Source organism: Brachionichthys hirsutus, unplaced genomic scaffold (genome assembly GCF_040956055.1).
Source record: "Brachionichthys hirsutus isolate HB-005 unplaced genomic scaffold, CSIRO-AGI_Bhir_v1 contig_745, whole genome shotgun sequence".
In the NCBI taxonomy this organism is placed as follows: Eukaryota; Metazoa; Chordata; class Actinopteri; order Lophiiformes; family Brachionichthyidae; genus Brachionichthys; species Brachionichthys hirsutus.
Window position 1 is genome coordinate 24,448 of NW_027180354.1, and position 18,071 is coordinate 42,518.

Genomic DNA, 18,071 nt, shown 5'->3' on the forward strand with positions numbered 1-18,071 from the left:
TTCTTAAACTCGTACTGCTGTGACAAACTGGCTTTTTTGATGGCGTTAGAGAAATCGTAAAAGAAAAACAGAAGAAAGCAGTGCTGACTAAAATGATAAAGTGATCCAGAATCGATGCCCAAATCTCAGATCAGAATTTAATTGATTCAACCTTGGCTCAAGATAAAACCCGATAAATAAGTTACAGGATTTTTCAGTTGGAGAGGAGGATAAATGGATTTCGGTGGTCAGAGTTCAAACAGCAGAGACACTGGGACCTCACAAATCATGATTTTTGCATTGACTCAATAATACATATACTAATTAGGGAAACATTTCACAGCAATGCCTGAAAGGATAAAATGATTCAAGTGGAGACACTTTTTTATCCAAATGTCAGCTTCACTGACATAATATTCTTACTGAAGTATTTTTTCCAACACCGTTACAGAAGATTAGATTGTGACCATTTTGTGATTGGTCAGAACCTGAAATGCCATTAAAGGTGTGTGTTTTAGTGCTTGTGGGATTCACCCCTGATGCAGTATCGGAAGTGTGTAGACAGACAATGAGAACAGAAACTTTGACAGGTTGCCAGGAATAAAAATAACCTCAAAAAAGTGATCATGTGAGGAATCAGCTACTTCCTGTAACTTTTTCCTTGTCATGTGCGTGCACTCACCTGATCTATTCTTTTCTATCTGAAGCAGCACAAGCATGCAGATGAACAGGTTAGAGAGCAGGAGGGCACATTCACTGAGTCACATGCTACAGTGCACAACATGACATTGCAACTTCTTGTTCCCTCATGTAGACTCGGATTTCCCCAAAATAGTTTTTTGTTTGATTCTTCACGATGACCAGCCAAAGTATGTCAGTTCTACATGTCAACAGTATCCACAAGAAAAAATAGGAGAACCCAAGGTTCTCAGGAGAGCATTGCAACTATGCCATGATCTGATCTGTCATTGTTTTCAATTTCGTGCCAGCTCCATGCTCATCTGAGCAAACTGTAAACACAAACATTATTCACCAAAGTGCCTCTAACAAGTGATCATCAAGTCTGGAGGCTGGAAAAAAAAGGAATAATGAACTTAAACAGGTCAAATTCATTCCCAGTGCATATTTTCTTTAATTATTGTCATGAAAACAATCAGAAGTACAGCTTAATGTTCAGGAATATATAAAAAGGTACCATTCCATGTTAAAAAAAAAACCCACGTCGCATTGTGTATTCAGAAGTTTGTTCCATTTGCTCGTCTGTGGTTTTACTTTAGCCTCCAGGACAATACGGAAGTCAGGAAAGAGGAAAGTTCAGAGTGTTGCAACAGTTATGTTTATGACTCTTTGTACAAATAATACTAAATTTGATTTATTGGCATGCGTGAGCGACCTTTAGCATTTTTAGTACGCTGGAATCTCTAACTTTCTGTGTCTGTGTGTGTGTGTTTGTCTTTTAAATCCAATATAAGAATGAATGACAATATTTATTTTCACGTCAAATGTCAAACTCTCTAATTCATTTCCTTCCTTCAAGTCACTATAACTCCATCAGCACCATATTAAATCGACAATGAAATTGTGACACATTTTTCGGTCACATTGGACAAAACATCTTTGCGGAGAAAAGCGAGTGGGTAGCAATGAAGATATTTATTATTATGACTGATCCTGAGCAGTAGAAAATTCCCAACTGCGCATTAAAGCCCCACAAATGATCATTTTCTCAAAATACATGCAGTTCTGCACATTTTGGTCTGACGTTATGATGCTCTGGTGAAAGACGAGTGAAACGAGTTATTGGAGGCCTTCAGCGCATCTTTTGGAACAAGCTGAGGAAGTCGACTGCCTCCCCGTCACTCTCAGAAACCTTGTCTAGGCAGAAGGACGGGGGGTTGAGCAAATCAGGGTCAGGAATCCCGATGGTGTTGTCGAAGAGACTAGAAACAGGAAGAGAGCCAAATAAAAATGTGTAGCAATATATCTAATTCCAAAAGTTCTGCTGCCCCGTAGGGATCGTGAACGAACCTGGAAACGACCCATCCAAACTTCTCGGTGTGGACGAAACTGCTGACGGGAATGCATCCGAATTCGGTGACTGTGGCCATGTACTTCCCTGTGAGCGCAGAGGACAAAAGGAACACGTGAATGTTGCGGTGTGGATGCGTGGGACTCCCTCGCCATTAGGTGCTCGCTAACCTCCACTCTCGGGCAGCTCTCCAGCCCACGTGTTGACAAGGACTCCCTGGCCAGGTCCGGATGAGCTTCCGAGGACGACCTGCCCCAACAGAGATGCGTCGTCTGGGACTTTCATTGGGTGGAATTCTCCCTTCAGGGGCAGCTTCTTGCAGGTCTTATTGTGGTCATGAATCTCATACATGACAGCCTGATTGGGTGAAAGTCAAGGAATGAGTTGACTTGTATTACAAAAGTGCAAAAGAAGGAGGCTTATATTCTATATTATTATTATTATTGTTAGTAGATTAAGCATTGACTGCTTTGATCACCTGTTTGTAGAGCAGAAGGGCGTCATATGTGAATGACTTGTTGTCGTAGGTGCCGATCTCATAAAAACGCATTCTCTCCCCCAGTGCGTCGTACAGGTATTTGGCGTAGGCGGAAAACTTCTCATTCTGCGTGAGCTGGAGGAAGCAGGATTTGAGTTTGCGTCACCCTCTTTTGCGTTAAACGTTACGCCAAACACGATACGCGTGAAAAAAAAAAAAAAAAAAAAAAAAAACTCACCACGCTGAGTTTGCCGGTGAGAAGAGGAGGACTCGCTGCGTGACAAAAGACAGAATTAAGAATGACGCGCACATCTGCCAAGGCAAAATCACTTTCTTTCTGTTTACTCACTGCATGGTTGAGGCCCCTGAGCAAGGCAGCCTGCCAGCAAACAACCCAAGACGACCAAAAGCCTCATGTCTCTGGATTCCTCTCTCCTCTTTCCCGATCAATGCTTGAATAGTGGCGGACTGGCGGAGCAGCAGCGCGCCGCTCCCTTATAAACAGCTGCCGCCGCGGCTCCAGGGGAAACTCCGGCCTCCTGGGTTTAGCTTCAACCCTGACACACCTGGCGAGAGACGCGGAGGTGAAAGGCTCCTGTTAGCTCCTCCCATTACAGCCAGATGTTATCTGATCAGTGGAAAATGCTCAGTGTTCACTCGTGACTTATGGGTGGAGGGTTCCGTCCGCAGTGGGTATCTGGGTGGGTGAGCTATGTTACTAACTTACTGCAGGTGGAGGCTTGTAAAGCCTGAACTGGACTTTCAAAAAGACAAACATCCAAACGTCAATTGTTGATCAATCATTTATCATTGCTACATTTAAAAAAAAAAAGAAGAAGAAACAGATTGGAGGAGTGAATTTAAATAAAATAAAATAAAACCACTTGCTTGATCAAAACAAAAGTTCCCAAAATCAGGTTTTAACTTCCTCTTTGTTTCTATTGTCCAAAGTCCTTCCAGCAAAGCATTTATAGACACCAGGTTGTAGATAAAAAAACAAAACAATAGATTTTCACCTTGTGATCTAATACTTGGAAGTGAAGGTTCCAAACATGTAATCACAGTTTGTGTATTTTAAAGGGTATTAAACTTCGCCCTTCATTATTATCAGTAAATAAAACACCTCATGCATTAATAACGTTATCAGTATTGTTGCATATCATGGCATGTTAAACAAATGGTTATCAATGTCAAACATTAACAAGGTTAATGGACTTCAGGGAGAGCAAGAAACATCTGACTCATTCGGCTTCAGCTGCTTTACCGTAGGTCACAGAAGACCTGTAGAACTTACAGGATCTCGCTGGCCTCAAATGAACCACATCCCCATTCTGTTGTGCAACAGTGAGGGGACTTTACATCTGAAACACGCATTTCATTTAAATGTGAGAAATGATCTTTCCAAACAAATCTGTGAGGGTCATGTGGCTGCACTGGCTGATTGGCCTACGACTCACACCTGTTTTCTGCCTCTCATCCCAGACACACCTGAGGCTGATTACGACCGGCCTTCATAAGCCCTGCTCCGCCCGCCGTTCCTAGTCGGACTATTTTTCATGGATCATGTCCCTGCGTACAGAACGTCTTTCTGCCGCTCCTCATCCCTGGGATCTGCCTTTGTTAGAGTTTGTATTTTGAGCTTGCTTATTTGCTTTGTTCTTTTGGCTGTGTCTTTTTGTTTAACAAGATATTTTCGTTGGGCTCCAGCCACCCCGTAACCCGTGCGCAGCTCCGGGATAGTGACTCGACTGATGAACATTCCAGTAAAGCTTATAGTCACGTTTGTACTGTCTCCGTCCTCTGTTTCTTGGGGTCCTCTCGCACCAGTCCGTAACAAAATCAGGAAGCAGAAAAACACAGAACATTATCATTTATTTGCCACTTTGAAGCAGAAGCAGGATTTACGTTCATCAAACATAATGCTGAACAACAAGGTCTTCCTATGAAGTTCTGCTGGCGAAGATCCGTCTGACTTTGAAATCCTTCATCCCTGATCTGTGCATCAGTTCACAGAGGACACACACTGATCCGGTCTCGTCCCTGAAAACGGAATATTTCAAATAACTTGTTCTGCCCGTGCTTTTCACAAGACATTTTGAGATGTCTGCGTGTCTTCCACTTGCACTGACCTTTTGTAAATGCTGTAGTCCTTCAGTCAACAACAAAAAAATCATTCATCCAGTATATAAAATGCCTTCCAGATAAACAAAGAGCGTGCACCTTCGTTTGCACAGAAACTACCTGTGGTTCCCAGGATGAGATGAAAAATCATCAGCAAACTGACCTCATCAAGCATTTTGACCTTACTCTTAATTTAGACTAAATTCAACATCGGCATCTCCCTCAAGGTTTCTGAGGCTGAACTTGCGTCTGCCTGACCAAAGGAGGAAGAGTGAGCAGATGGCAAATGCCATTGCACTCCGGCCCATGCTGCTCTTCCAGAAAGAACTTCAGGCCTCTGGCTGCAAAGTTTCCGGGCCCTTTGGGAGCCTTGGTGGAGTGGATCTGGGGGTCAGTGAGGTAGGTCAGCCCTTTGCCGTTGGCAGTCACCCAGCCTGTGAATTGATAGGGTGATGTTCTCAGAGTTACAATAAAGGAAAAACAACAACACATTTTCCTTCACCGTGTGGAAAATGATCAGTTATCAGCTGTACTGACGCACCTTGCAGGTCTACAACCACTTCCTGGTAGTCGGAGAACAGGTAGGTGAAGTGTCCGAAGGCAAGGCCGTATTCCGTGGCGTGGAAACTCTTGTCTTTTTTCCAAGTGTTGTTGGTCAGTTTGACAAAGTCTCCAAGCATGTAAGGCTCTACTGTTACACAGCCCACAATCTCATTTCCATTCAGTATCTAGTTTCAAGTAAGAAAAAAAAAAGGGGAAATAGGAAACAAGTAAAGCTCTTTTTTAGTGCAGCAAATACAGCATAGAGGCATACAACAATTGTATGACGAATATTATACTGTGTGTTTTCACAGGAAGGGGAATAAGATGAGAAAGTGTTGAGATTTAAAGATTCAATTGATTATGATTAAGAAATATCATTATTAATGTGGGAAGATCGACACAGACGAAGTGAACAGCTAGATAAGCTATTTATACATTGTATATTTCAGTATATGGAGTTCAACTGTGAAGTTCTCCAAAAATAATAATTTTAAATGTCGCTCAAATTGTGTTTGATTTATGAGAATGTTAGCATATAACAATGTTATTAAGAGAGCGGAAAGTAATGTGTATTTTTACTCTGCTTCATTTGTAATCTGTATATAAGAACTTTTGAGTTGTGAAATTGGTTTTGGAAATGACTCACTGAACTGAGCCAACCAAACCAAACATGAATATAGTCTGTGAGTACATATTACACTCTTTTAAGTGTAACTCTTCCCATGAGTTCAATCTAAATTCTCAATTATTGGCCCGCTAACTATTCTGAGATTATTGCTGGCTGTGAACCAATAACTGGACCGTGTGCCGGGGAACAAATTTCAACCAGAATGACTCTGTGAGGGCTGAAGGCTAGCCAACACATCATTCTGCCTCTGAAGCAGCATCCTAATAAAAGTGCTATTGATGAATGCAGCATCTACTGTTGGCCTCACCAGCAGGGCTTCTGAGGGGATGAAGAAGATCTGAGCCATGACTTCCTTGTCATAAAGACTCTTATTAAATTCAGTCACGTAGTGCTGGGCCGTCATCTGCCTCTCCACATCTTTCAAGTGAAACTGGATCCCTCTTGGCTCCAAGTAATCTTTCCCCACATAACTGAGGACATAAATACAAAGTTCAAGCGCTGCTCAAAGCCATTATGCTCATTAGGCCTGGAATCAAGATTCACGTACCTGCTCAACCTTTCCTCCTGGTGTAAAAACGTCACCCAGATTGCCATTCTCTGCTTGCCCTGCTCGCCCATTGGCTCTCCAATGTAAACACAGGTCTCCCTGGCCGTCCACAGCCCCGTGGCTTTGGAGAACTTTAAATGAAGGGCGCCTAAAACAGACGACATTCACAGATTTGCAATCGGTGCTTTGTTAACGGCTGCCATATAATCATGCATATAGCGTTTGGTAATGAAAAAAAAAATGCCATAAATCAAATGTTGAAACTTAGAAATGCTTCTTGGCTGAAAGTGACTATGAAGCTGAAGTTCAACAATAACTTACTATAGGCACTTCTGTGCTCCTTCAGCTTGAAATGGATCTGATCGCTGTGTAATCTCTTCAGCAGACAGTCCATACAAACTCCAGCCAGCAGAGCTTGGTAATCCTGCTGCGACAACACGTACCGGCTCTCAGGGGCAACACCAGCTGTAGCGCGGCTCTTCAGGCAGCTGTAGCACAGGGGGTTCGTCCTCTGGGAAGCGTGCGCTCCGTCTGTCGTAGGGACTTCACTTTGGTTCTCTTCCACCATCTCAAATGAGCTCTCTGTGGAGTTTTCGGTGGAAGCACACTGGTCTGGATCTGAGTGGGAGAGGTTCGGCCGCGGCGTTGCAAAGGCGTTCGCGTAGTCAAAATGAAGACTCTCCAGAGGCGGCGGCAATTGTGACCCAGACGTTTGGTTTCTGTGCGTGGGATCATGAGCAGGAAGATCGGATTCTGAATCAAGGGTTTCCAAAAGGCAGAAGCTTCCATCAGATTCTGATGACTTGCTGCTTTGGACGCTTCTTGCTTTTGGCAGGCTTTTCGTGCGAGGCTTTCTATCGGGGGAGCTCGAGCCAACCGAGATTTTCTCCCATGATGACTGAGAACTGAAACTGCCGCTGAGGGAGCTGCAGGATGTTCTGAGAGTCAGTCGGGACATGGATTGTGCTGCTCCTTCCGCCCCTGACGGTTTGAGCGGAACGCCAACATCCTCGTCGGTGGCCGAGGTTTCTAAACCAGCTTGTATCAGATCAAACTTCTCAGAATCACTATTTGTATTGGAGGAAGAAGTGGCAGGTACAGCAGATCTCAGGGAACCGACACCCGAGGAAAAACCTTGCAAGTTTTGATTGTTTCTCTGAGTGGATTGCAGCATACTGGCGAACCGATCGTCCTCAGCCTCAGTTGTAAGACAGCTCTGGTTGCTTACTTCATGTTTAATACTTCCAGCATAGATGCTGCCAGGCCTTGGAGATCCTGAACTACTCAAAGAGAAGTTGTGCCACGACGAGCCCAGGCCATCTGTGCTTCCTACAGTTGTTTCCAGATCAGACTTTCTGGCAAACAAACCCGAGCTCTTTTGATCTGGTTCCAGCTCTTCAGCCTTGACTGCATTTTGTACCCCTTTGCTGGCGTCGTTGCTACTTTCTGTGCAAAGTGTTTCAACGGTTGTTTCCAATGCTGTTATACACAGCCTCCCTCCATCCATCTCATCCTTTGCCCGATTACAATTTGTGCCACTTGTCTCGCACAGTGACGCGTGATACTTTTGGAATCTCTGCATCACCTTTGCAAAACCTTCCAGGGTGAAACTTACCGGCGTGTCTTTGATATTTCTGTAACCGTCAGGGATAAAAGACCCCTTGTCTGACTTAAAGAAAGGCTCTACCTGCAAAAGCAGCTTGACGTGAGTGACCAGATGCATGATCTCAGTGCAGAGGCCATCTTTGTTTTGGGTATCTGCATCGTATTCATAGAAGTGCGACAATGCTTTCTGGCAAGCGCCGGTTGCCTGCGCCACAATGCCCTGCGCCGTGCCAAGCCACTTGTGAACAACGGTGAGCGAATAGGCAGCCTTGAGGAAGGTGTGAAGCTCCTGTTTGCTGGTGACCAGCTCGCCCTCTGCTTTGGTAAGTAAGCCAATTGAAAATGCCTCTTTAGCCTGCAGGAGGTAAGACTGCCTTTGAGAGGCAGGGCACGCCATTGAAAAACTGTATGATGACAAGCAGGTCCCTTGTGTTACCTGACGAAGAAGAGGCCAGAGTTGTAACAGAAATATTAGATTAGAAATAGATTTTTACATTCATATTTCGTTCATCCATCCATCCATTCATTCGCTTTAAAGCTTATCCTTCGTGCTGTGATGCTGCAGTGCTAACCCCGCTGTGAAGCTCCAAAAATGTGTGGCACACTTTCCATCGTCATGGCAATGAGTAGACGGCTGGATTTTTCCCATTTATCGCTGAATAGCTTTTCCCCAATAGAACAACTTACCACATTAGTCAACACGTAGAGCGACGTGTACTGGCTGTATATGACCGCCATCTTTGCTGCCTGGGCTGCTGAAAGTAGGCGATGACTCCCGTCCCCAAGTAAAGACTATCCACCAAACAGACAGACACATTTACAATGGCAATCATTTGCAAAACAACATGAATCAGTTGGACTTACCAAATCAATGTCGGGATTAGTTTTAAAGACGTGGAAGTCCTCATCATTCATAGACACTAATATGTTGGCCAATAAGCCAAGAGAGGTTCCGATGCCCTGTAAGGAGGAGCAGACAATCATAAGAGCTCACCATGTGGCAACACAGAAGGCTATATTATGGTCGTCTGGGTTACCTTCTTGTCGGGTTGAGGAAGGGCATAGTAGCCGACCAGAGATGCCCAGATCAACTCTGCAGCCTCTGGCCACAGGCCTGAAATAGAGCACAGAATAGCAGCAATCCTAATAAGTAATTATTAAACTGCAGTCCCAGTTGATCCATCAAGGAAAGGTTCTCACCTAACTTTTGCAAAATCATTCCGCGCACTTGAACGCTAACAGCCTGCACAAGAGCTCTGTCACTTTCAGAGTGGTACACCCAACAGCCTGCAGGGGAAAACACGAATAAGCTTCACGCTGTGAGTTATGTAAAAAAAAAGAAAAAAAAAAAAAGAAGCTGATTAATGAATGAAAGAAACCTACCTGTGGCACCGCTATAGTTAATGAGGCTGCTCAGGATGTATTCTGCCTTCTGTAATTTGCCTGCAAGGAAAGACGCTCAAGTGTGAACGCTCTATACTCCATAATGAAAATAAGCTACTGGTCTATTCATACCAGCGTTTAGGTAGACTCTAGCCTGTCGTATGACCAGTTGGGGGGATACGGGGCTGTCACGGTGGCGTCTGTGGAGCAGCTTGGCGATCTTCAGGAGTCGCCTGGAGTCGTCTGTCCAGTAGAGGAAGCGGTCAACTAAGAAGACCGTGGCCAGCGCCGAGCTCGTCTCCTGAGCTGCAATGGAAGCCTTTAGAACAGCCTGGAAAGACATTAAAGATGGGGTAAATAATTATATTCAGAAGTGCAAGGAAACCATTAATTAGCTTGGGGGGGTGGGTGGGGGCTGTCACCAGCAGCTGAGGTAGATTCTTGCTGATGAGGTCACTGAGGTTGGTCTTGTCAGTGGCGCTGACTGACTGCTTATACTGCCATTTCTCCGGTGCAAAGGGCCATTTCATGTCCACTGCCTCCTGCAGGAGAGAGGCCAGTTCATCACAGAGAGAGTCTGCAGGGAACAAGAGGAAATGCACGAGCCTAAATCACAAGACAATGGGAATGACATTGTTTATAACTTTTGTTAAACCGCCCCTTTAAGATCCAGTGTGGACAAATAGTTTAATACTGACAGAAATAGGGAAACAATAAGCCGCCATTCTGTTTTCATTATTCTATAATAAAATAGCATATATACATATACATAATATATATACACATGTATGTATGCATACTCATTGCAGAAGAGACTAATAGTAACCTTTTCGATGCCTCTTTGGCAGATACAACAGGATAAAGTGCCCCCTTGTGGTGGCCTAACAAGGTAACTTTCCAGCATACAGCATGTGATGAAGCAAGCAAAACAAAAGGAAATCCCTCAAATCTCATCATCAACATGTTGCAATCATAGTGATTCCAGGTGTGTTTATTTAAACACAGCTGGATTATTGCAATTGCCATTTAAGGATTCAACAAAATGTGGCAGCAGGATGACTCTACACTGGCTGGCCATTTATTTTAGTCTTAATTTGAAGATTTTACTTATGAGCTGAACATATTCCCTTATATTTATTTCCCCTTCTTATTGCTTAAACTGGCCTTCCATATTATACTATTCATTATATTTTTCATCTTTATTTTTTATGTCTGTCATAAAGCACTTTGTAGCTTTGCTCATGACAGTGCTATACAAATAAACTGCATGACTATAATTGTTCCATCGCCGAACCTCCTGTGAAAACAGAGCAGACAGCACCATCCTATGTCTGACCTCTGCAGCGACAGAAGCTCATTTTCTCTGCTTCTGTGGGCCGGTTGGACGGATGAACTGCTGCCACAGCTCCGAGACATTCCTCCAGGACATCTCCCACTTGTTGGCTGTCCATTCCGGTAAACAGAATTTATGGACTGCCGCCCGGAATGAACTGATTGCCGTTTTCTTTCTTGTTGCGTAATTGCATTGACAAATGAGAGGGGGCTCCCTGTTGAGAAAAGATTGCGGCATTACGGCTATTTGTACATTTCATAACAAGAAAGAAAGAATTCACACATGATAAAACAAACAAAACAAACTACAAAACAACATTCTGTCTTTTGTTACAGCTTCCAATTTAACGTTTCATTGTAATTCATTCGGTAGTCAAACAGCTTCACGTCCTTTTTTTTTTTTTTTTACTCTTTCGTTTATAAATAAAAAAGGAGAAAAAAAAATAAATAAAAATAAAATAAAAATAGGCTTTACTTCCTGGTAGAAATGCAACCTTCAAAACCTGTCGGATATTCTACTGTCGGAACCGGACGAAGCCTGCAACTTTAAAACAAGTCTTTGTAGAATCCATCCACATATATCTGATCAAATGTAAACAGACATGATTAGTTCGTTATCAAATAGCGATCACGCTAACATCATAAATCGACAAAGCTAAATTAATACTATACGCGTTATTTTTCTACAATTCTAACAAAGTCAGGCTGTTCACGCAATCCAAGAGAGAAAAAAAAAATCGATGTTTTTGAGAGTATCACATTCACGAATACAATTTCGTGACAGTCAAAACATTTATTGTAACATTTATTGTCTTACTTACGGGCGTCTTCCTAACACGGCAAAAGCAGGAAAGAACCGAAACTGAAAGCTGTTATTGGCTGAAGTACCTCGAGACTTTATTGTGACTCACTCCACAACACAGATGTTGTGTTGTTCTCATGTTGCGAAATATAAATGAATTAAATCGGCGCTGCCTTTATACATAAGTTTCTATTTAGCAGCGTCGGAATACACGCGGTGGAATTTACGCACCCATATGCATCACGTGACGTTTAGGAAGGGGGGGGGGGGGGGGTCCGTTCTACAGCAACAAGTACGACTGTTGTATGTTCAATGTATGACAGTGAAAAAAAAAACAGTGCATTCAATGAATAAAGGAATTTTATTGCAGCGCAGGCAGTAAAAATCATCTTCTGCTCTTGCGTCTAATGGTGCGTAAAAGCGCGCACGCAGCGAGCATGCATGTGGGACATGTGGCGCTGCTGTGATACGACCAATAGGCGGGACTGTGCCTCTGCAGTGGGATTGTCAGCAGCACAGCTGGAACACGAGCAGAAAGCAGCCGCTCGGTCCAGCTGCGGCCAAGTGACTGAGCTCAGCTGCCCCCGTTGCGCACATCGCATCCACTATTTGCGTCCGAGCGCAACCCGGAGAAGACTTGTGCGCGTCGTGGGTTAATGTGCTGTAAAAAAACAAAAAAAAAAAACACCCGCATCTACTCCGGAGAACCGTCCAACTCTGATGAGTTCTCCCGAGTCTCGTTCATCGGCTACTTTGCGCGTGACCCTCACCGAACAGGCGCTGCGCGCACCGGTGATGTAACGTCTGCCCTTCTCTCAGCTCTCTCGCACCTCTTCTCCGGGACCATGGGACCCTTCAAACTCTAAAAAGGTAAGAATTGTGTCACAACTTTAAATCTGGAAACAAAAAGTGCAACCTCTTGAGCTTATTGTGATGCCCTATATATATATATATATATATATATATATTATATGGACCAGTCAGTCTTTAATTGTGTTACATTGGTCTCAATGTGTGCTTGCTGTGTAACGTCGTGCATGGACTTGTCTTCTTGCACCATCGGCAAGCAGGTATATGTCAGTTTGTCCATTTCAAGTTGAGTCATTTCAGTGTCCTGAATGCTTCTCCGCCTTTGGAAAAAGTACTCGCATCCGATGTCACACTTTATAAGGAGGTGTGGGTTTCAGCCAGCATCTGCCTGCATGTCATTGTGCCTGCTGGCTGAACTGATGTAGTGAACGGGCTGTGCACAGTCGGTATCAGGAAGCCCCCCCGCCCCCCAGCAGAGAAGAGGATGAAGGCACGCCTGTCTCTAAAATTAGATCGTGGGAGGTTTAGGGTCTGTGACCTGTTTTGACTGGCAGGAGAATGACAGGAAGCTCCTGTCTGTTGTTGTGCAAAGTTGTGAACTGCATGGCCCACCTGGCAAGAGGATGAGGAAAAGGCCAAAGTTCCGTTTGAACATGTCCCATCAACCTCAACTTATTAGTGTCTGAAGCATCCATCAAAGGGCTCTGACATCGACTATCCTGGCCTCTTAGCAGCTCTTCTACTTGCCAGCCTATATCTGGTTGAGAGTCAGTGTTGGCTTCTGACTTTGACTGTTGGAGAAGTCACATTTAGGGGCCCACTTTATTTTCAGCCCCCTCTTTTACCTGTCCTCTTAAGACAGGCTACAGCTGATTGTGGCGATTAAAGGTGATTTTCTCCCTCCTCCGCCTTCGGAGCACAAAGGATTAAGAGGCGTCTTTGAGTGTCGGGGGGCTGCTGATTACTGCAGTGACTTCAGCCCTGCCTCATCCACCCATGTTTTTTTTGTGTGTGTGTGCGTGCAGGATTTGACGTGTAAGCTGCGACTGGCTGTGCTTCTCTGGACATTTCAAGCCTTAGCAGCCGTCATATTCTTGTGGGAGGCAGAAAAGTCTCACCAGTGTTTCTGGTTGCTTTTGGTGTCGCTGTTGTGCGGCCCCTTAACTGTTACTATTTTTAAAATATCGGCCACCAATATCAGCTATCATTGGTGCAGCGCATGAGCAGACAAACTGACCGTAACTCCGGCTTAGACCATCAGTTTCCTCGTACTATCCAACAAGCGAGGATGAGTGCTTTAAAAATGATTTCAAGCCTCCAAAGATCCCTCAGAATCAAAAAATTAACTAGAGGTGACTGAAAAGCAGCCTCTGCATCTCTGTTTCTCCTTTCTCTCCTTTGCTGCCGCAGTGCAATTACCTCAGGCCACTGGAACAGCCACCCTTGATATTTAGCATCGCCTCCAGCCGGCTCCTCCACCTCAACCCAGCGGCAGTCAGTGTTAGACTTCTCTCGAAAAGCAAGCCATGAATTGGATCTATTGTGCAGGGCTTCGGCTTTATGTGGAAGGACAGTTCTGGGAGGAGGATGAGGAGAGGAAGAGAAAACAAAACAATAATTACAGAGCGCACACAAGAGCAGCAGCTCAGTCAGACACTTGGGATGGTGCTCGCATCGCGGGGTTGCGTCTTGCATTACATGAACCAATCACATCACTTCCTTAAGGAGGCATTGTGCTACACTCCTAATTACCTGTCCTCAATTTATTTCATTATTGGTGTTCACACCAATGAGGATTGCTTATCCTTTTGAATCACACACACACACACGAGTAGATCTTTTTGTCGGTTTTCACTCAAGACACCAAAGAAGAATATATTCAAGTCTATGAACCATACTAAAAAAGAAAGAAGCAAAGTGAGAAAATGCTCTGCAGCATTGACCGAAAGGCCGTTATGCATTCATCCTGGAGGTCTTGAAAGGTGAAAATCTTTAGCAGCTACACTACCAACGCTATCGCTTTTAACAAACCTCTACCAAGCTAACCTAAAAAAAATGACACTTCAGCTGGAGGCCTTATCTCTTTCTCCGCTCCTCCTGGTGTCTTTCTGTCTTCTCTTCACGAGAGGACACAGGCCTGACAAAAATCTGTCTGTCAATGAATGCACTTGGATCTCCTCACCTTTTAAAGGCATCTCTGAAAGGCGAAGGAGCGATGTAGCAGCCGGCGGGGGGGGGGGGGTTGGAGACACCGGAGGGGATGGTCATTGGCGAGGAAAAGAGTCCAGGCGGAGGAGCTATAAATCAGTCTGTGAATTAAACACAGCAGTGGAGGGCGGATCGAAACACGCCGGCTGCTGGATCTGTGCGAGTGTAGTTATCACGAAAGTGAATTAGCAGTGATGGTAATTGCAAAGGTGCAATTAATTCAAGTTTCGGCTGAGCGGCATCCTTCTGTGCTACAGATGCAATCCGTGGCTCGAAAAAGGGAACTGAAAAATGAAACGCCTCTGCTGTCTGGCACCAACCTCAACCGTTTGTTTTTCCTTCTCTGTTTGTTTGAAATTGCACCTTTTTCTATTTGGAAAGCAACGCGTGGTTCATTATGACAGCAGGAAGCTGTGGGTTTTTGTGGTCCTCTCAGGGATGCAAGCTGTTTTGGGAGGAATTCATAAACAGGAACTTGCCGGAGCTAACGCTGCTAACAAAAGAGCCTGTATAGGGATAAAAGAAACAACTTCCTGTGTCAATGTGAAACGCTCAGCTTTCACACAATGCACAAAGCGAGCTCAGAAAGACCGTCGTGCCGCTCTGTCAATGTGCAACTCTGATAGAAATAAAGCAGAGAGTTGTGCAAAACGAGCATTTCTTAGACAACCTGCATTTATGACAGATTAAAGCTTCGGCATCAGTCGGTGTCTGTTTTGTCCTGCAACGACACAGTTTTACCTCCGCTCTACGTCAAGGGAGGGTTAGTCATACCTCTGGTTCAAGACCATGTTCATAAGAAGCTATTTGTAAGCCAGTTAGCGCTGAAGACATGATATCTGCTTATAAATGCATTTTTCATACACAGATATCACCAGGACTCTGCCCTGCCCGCCCGGTTAAAGCAGAAACTAAATCCTGGCTATTGTATGCGACGAAATGAGCAGAAGTCAAACAGGAATATCCTCTTGTGAAAGAGGATTCGTCACAGTTGCCGTTTTACAAAATGTGCCACGCGGTTTCATCTTTCACTCGTCACAAAGCAACAGAAGGAAGGCGTGTGTGTGCGTGTGTTTCAGCGAGATAACGCACAGTGTTAAAAACAAAAACAAAAAACCTTAGGAAAAACCATTAAAAAAAACCCCTATAAAATCTTTTTGTTTTATAATGGCAGTCAAACGTATTCGGACATACGCACACGCACACACACACACACACACACACACACACACTTGCAGTGTTTCCTAACCCATACCAACACACCCTTCCGGTATTTGTTTTGAAGCAAACATTCACATCTGGTAGAAGGAGAGAAGCTTGAGCAGGAAGCCTGAACACAAAGCAGCAGAAACAGTCTGAACACAATGATGCATTGTGGCGTTCGGGGGCTGATGGAAGAGCAGCACATGGGATCTGCAACGACGTCTTTCCGCGGAACACATTAAACCCTTCATTTGGAGTTAGAAGGCTGAGATGCCAGATGTGAAACTTTGCAAAATGCGATTAAACACTGGCCCCTCAGCTGCCGAGTCCCAGCGAGATAAGTGGAAATAGAAATATTTTTTGCTGCTTAAATGAATTCAGCAGCAAAAAATAAAGAGGGGGAGAGATTCAAGTTGCCTTTTTTTTTTTCCTCATTTCTATTTTCTAACTGTCCATCTTTTTTTGATCTTTTCCCCTCTTAATCAGACAATCTCTCCATGTTTGACGGGTGTGAAATGAAATGACTCGTCATGCCAGTCTTCCTCTATATCTCTCATCCCCTCCCTCTCTAAGGGGCAACCCGAGCTGCTAATCTCCGTTTGCAGCCGGTGCTCCCTGCTGACGCGGCACTCGGTGCATCCAGGGAAAAGGAAATGTTTCCTTTCCTGCTCTCAGTACCTTTCCTGCCACCAGCCCCCACCCGGAGAACCATATCTGTTCTGTCAAACAACACCCTTGCTACAACTTCCTGAAACAATCTATGGTGACGGGCAATAGATAAGGGTGTTGTGTGCAAAAAAAAACGCCACATTTCTTTTATTTTTGTATGTGGTTTCTGGAATCTTGTAATTATACCTAGAAAACTCTAAAGAACAGAAAGATTAGATAAAGCTCACAAGAACTTGAGTCAAAGTTACTGCCAGTATTTTCCACGTTGATTTCAAACATTGTTTTATTTTTTAAACTTAGGTGGCGGAAAAATCAGCTTCATGGCAATAAATCTCTTACCATTGGGACGCCTGTTTATTTCCCTTTTAAACGGTGTGAGAAACACCTACTTGTGGGACGATCAGCCTGGTCACTGCTGTGGGATGACATCCCATTCCGTGTTGCTCACTCCAGCATGAACAGTATGCGTTTACTATCAGGACTACTGGGAAGACATTCCATTCTCTCCCAAATTCTGGACATAGTTTCCGATAAACTCCGCTTTGTTTGGTCCCAGACTACGGAGATACGGGATTGCAACTTGTTGCACAATTTCATCTCAATATTTCTCTGTACTGAAATTGCCTCCAGTAATGACGAGTGTTGCTTTTCCAATGAGGGAGCTTCAACCCCGCAGCACTGAGGTGTTTCTCTATCAGCGTGACAATGAGAGTCTTTTCCGCACTTCAGATATCACCACGCTGACACCCAGTGAAACTTTCACAGTGCTTCTCCGTTATTTACTGTTAAGATCCACTTTTTGTGAACCCCCACCCTCCATCATGACTGTAAATAGTATAATTTGTCTCTAAAGTAAACCGCTGTATAACATTGTATCCTTACTAACTTAAGGAAAACTGAAAAAAGAAAGATGCAGATCCACTTACAAAGAATAGCTTGATTAACTTTGCTTGTTTTTGTTTTTTTGGCCCTGAGCCAGAGAGGATTTAAAGTGCAGGAATTTGCGTTAAATTCAAGAACATTTAATATTTTTGTAAGCTATAAACTCGTCAACCAGCTATTCGTAAGCATAAGACACAAACTCCGCTCCACTTCTCATCCCAAACGTAGCGCCAGGCACGGCTGCAACGACTTCCACTGCGATTGCTGATGGCAGACACCTGGTGACTGGGTAGGAGGGGCTTAAGTTGCCTGGGAAAACTGGCCAGGTGTTCCTAATTACCTGATACCAACTCAGCTCCACCCGTTTGGGGACCTGTAAGACGGAGCAAACGGTCCGAGGCAATCCCAAGAATGCACACATATATATAAATGTAGATTTCATCTCAATTAGATTGTGTTTAAATTAACCGACTCAATGGTTTTTCTCTCAATGACCCACAGTGATCCCGTTGTTGTGTGTGTGTGTGTGTGTGTGTGAACATGAAAACCTGCGAAAGCATCAATCAAATGTGATTTACACTGATGCCACTGGAAAGAGAATAAATCCATCGCTGTATGTGTGGACTGTGCATTAACTCTGTGTTCTAAATAACATGAAAATGAGCCAAGCTATATCGATAGTAGGATGGAAATCACTGCCTGTCTGTTAGGGTCGCCTTGTCAATCAATGGATTTTAGGAGACCAGAAGCTGTTTGAGCAGCTCTTGTGTGGGCTCGGCAATCAGGCGTCTCAGCAGCGTCTGATGGGAATTAGACAGGAAACGGGCAAGTAAAAATGTTACATTTGATCAA

The 18,071-nt window shown here is 44.1% G+C and overlaps 2 protein-coding genes across 2 annotated transcripts; both read right to left on the minus strand.

Moving 5' to 3' along the window:
- Nucleotides 1–1,099: 1,099 nt before the first annotated feature.
- Nucleotides 1,100–2,969, minus strand: LOC137913965 (ependymin-like). Its single transcript, XM_068757585.1, has 6 exons — nucleotides 2,836–2,969; nucleotides 2,725–2,759; nucleotides 2,487–2,621; nucleotides 2,179–2,365; nucleotides 2,008–2,095; nucleotides 1,100–1,919 (listed from the first exon to the last, which is right to left on the minus strand). Exons 1-6 carry the CDS (start codon nucleotides 2,900–2,902, stop codon nucleotides 1,790–1,792), a joined length of 642 nt encoding a protein of 213 aa, XP_068613686.1. The 5' UTR covers nucleotides 2,903–2,969; the 3' UTR covers nucleotides 1,100–1,789.
- Nucleotides 2,970–4,369: 1,400 nt separating this feature from the next.
- LOC137913969 (alpha-protein kinase 1-like) lies at nucleotides 4,370–10,764 on the minus strand. The gene is made up of 13 exons (XM_068757588.1): nucleotides 10,650–10,764; nucleotides 9,736–9,890; nucleotides 9,446–9,644; nucleotides 9,314–9,373; nucleotides 9,131–9,217; nucleotides 8,968–9,044; nucleotides 8,795–8,890; nucleotides 8,618–8,722; nucleotides 6,647–8,366; nucleotides 6,326–6,473; nucleotides 6,086–6,248; nucleotides 5,149–5,335; nucleotides 4,370–5,041 (listed from the first exon to the last, which is right to left on the minus strand). Exons 1-13 carry the CDS (start codon nucleotides 10,762–10,764, stop codon nucleotides 4,830–4,832), a joined length of 3,324 nt encoding a protein of 1,107 aa, XP_068613689.1. The 3' UTR covers nucleotides 4,370–4,829.
- Between the last annotated feature and the right edge of the window lie 7,307 nt (nucleotides 10,765–18,071).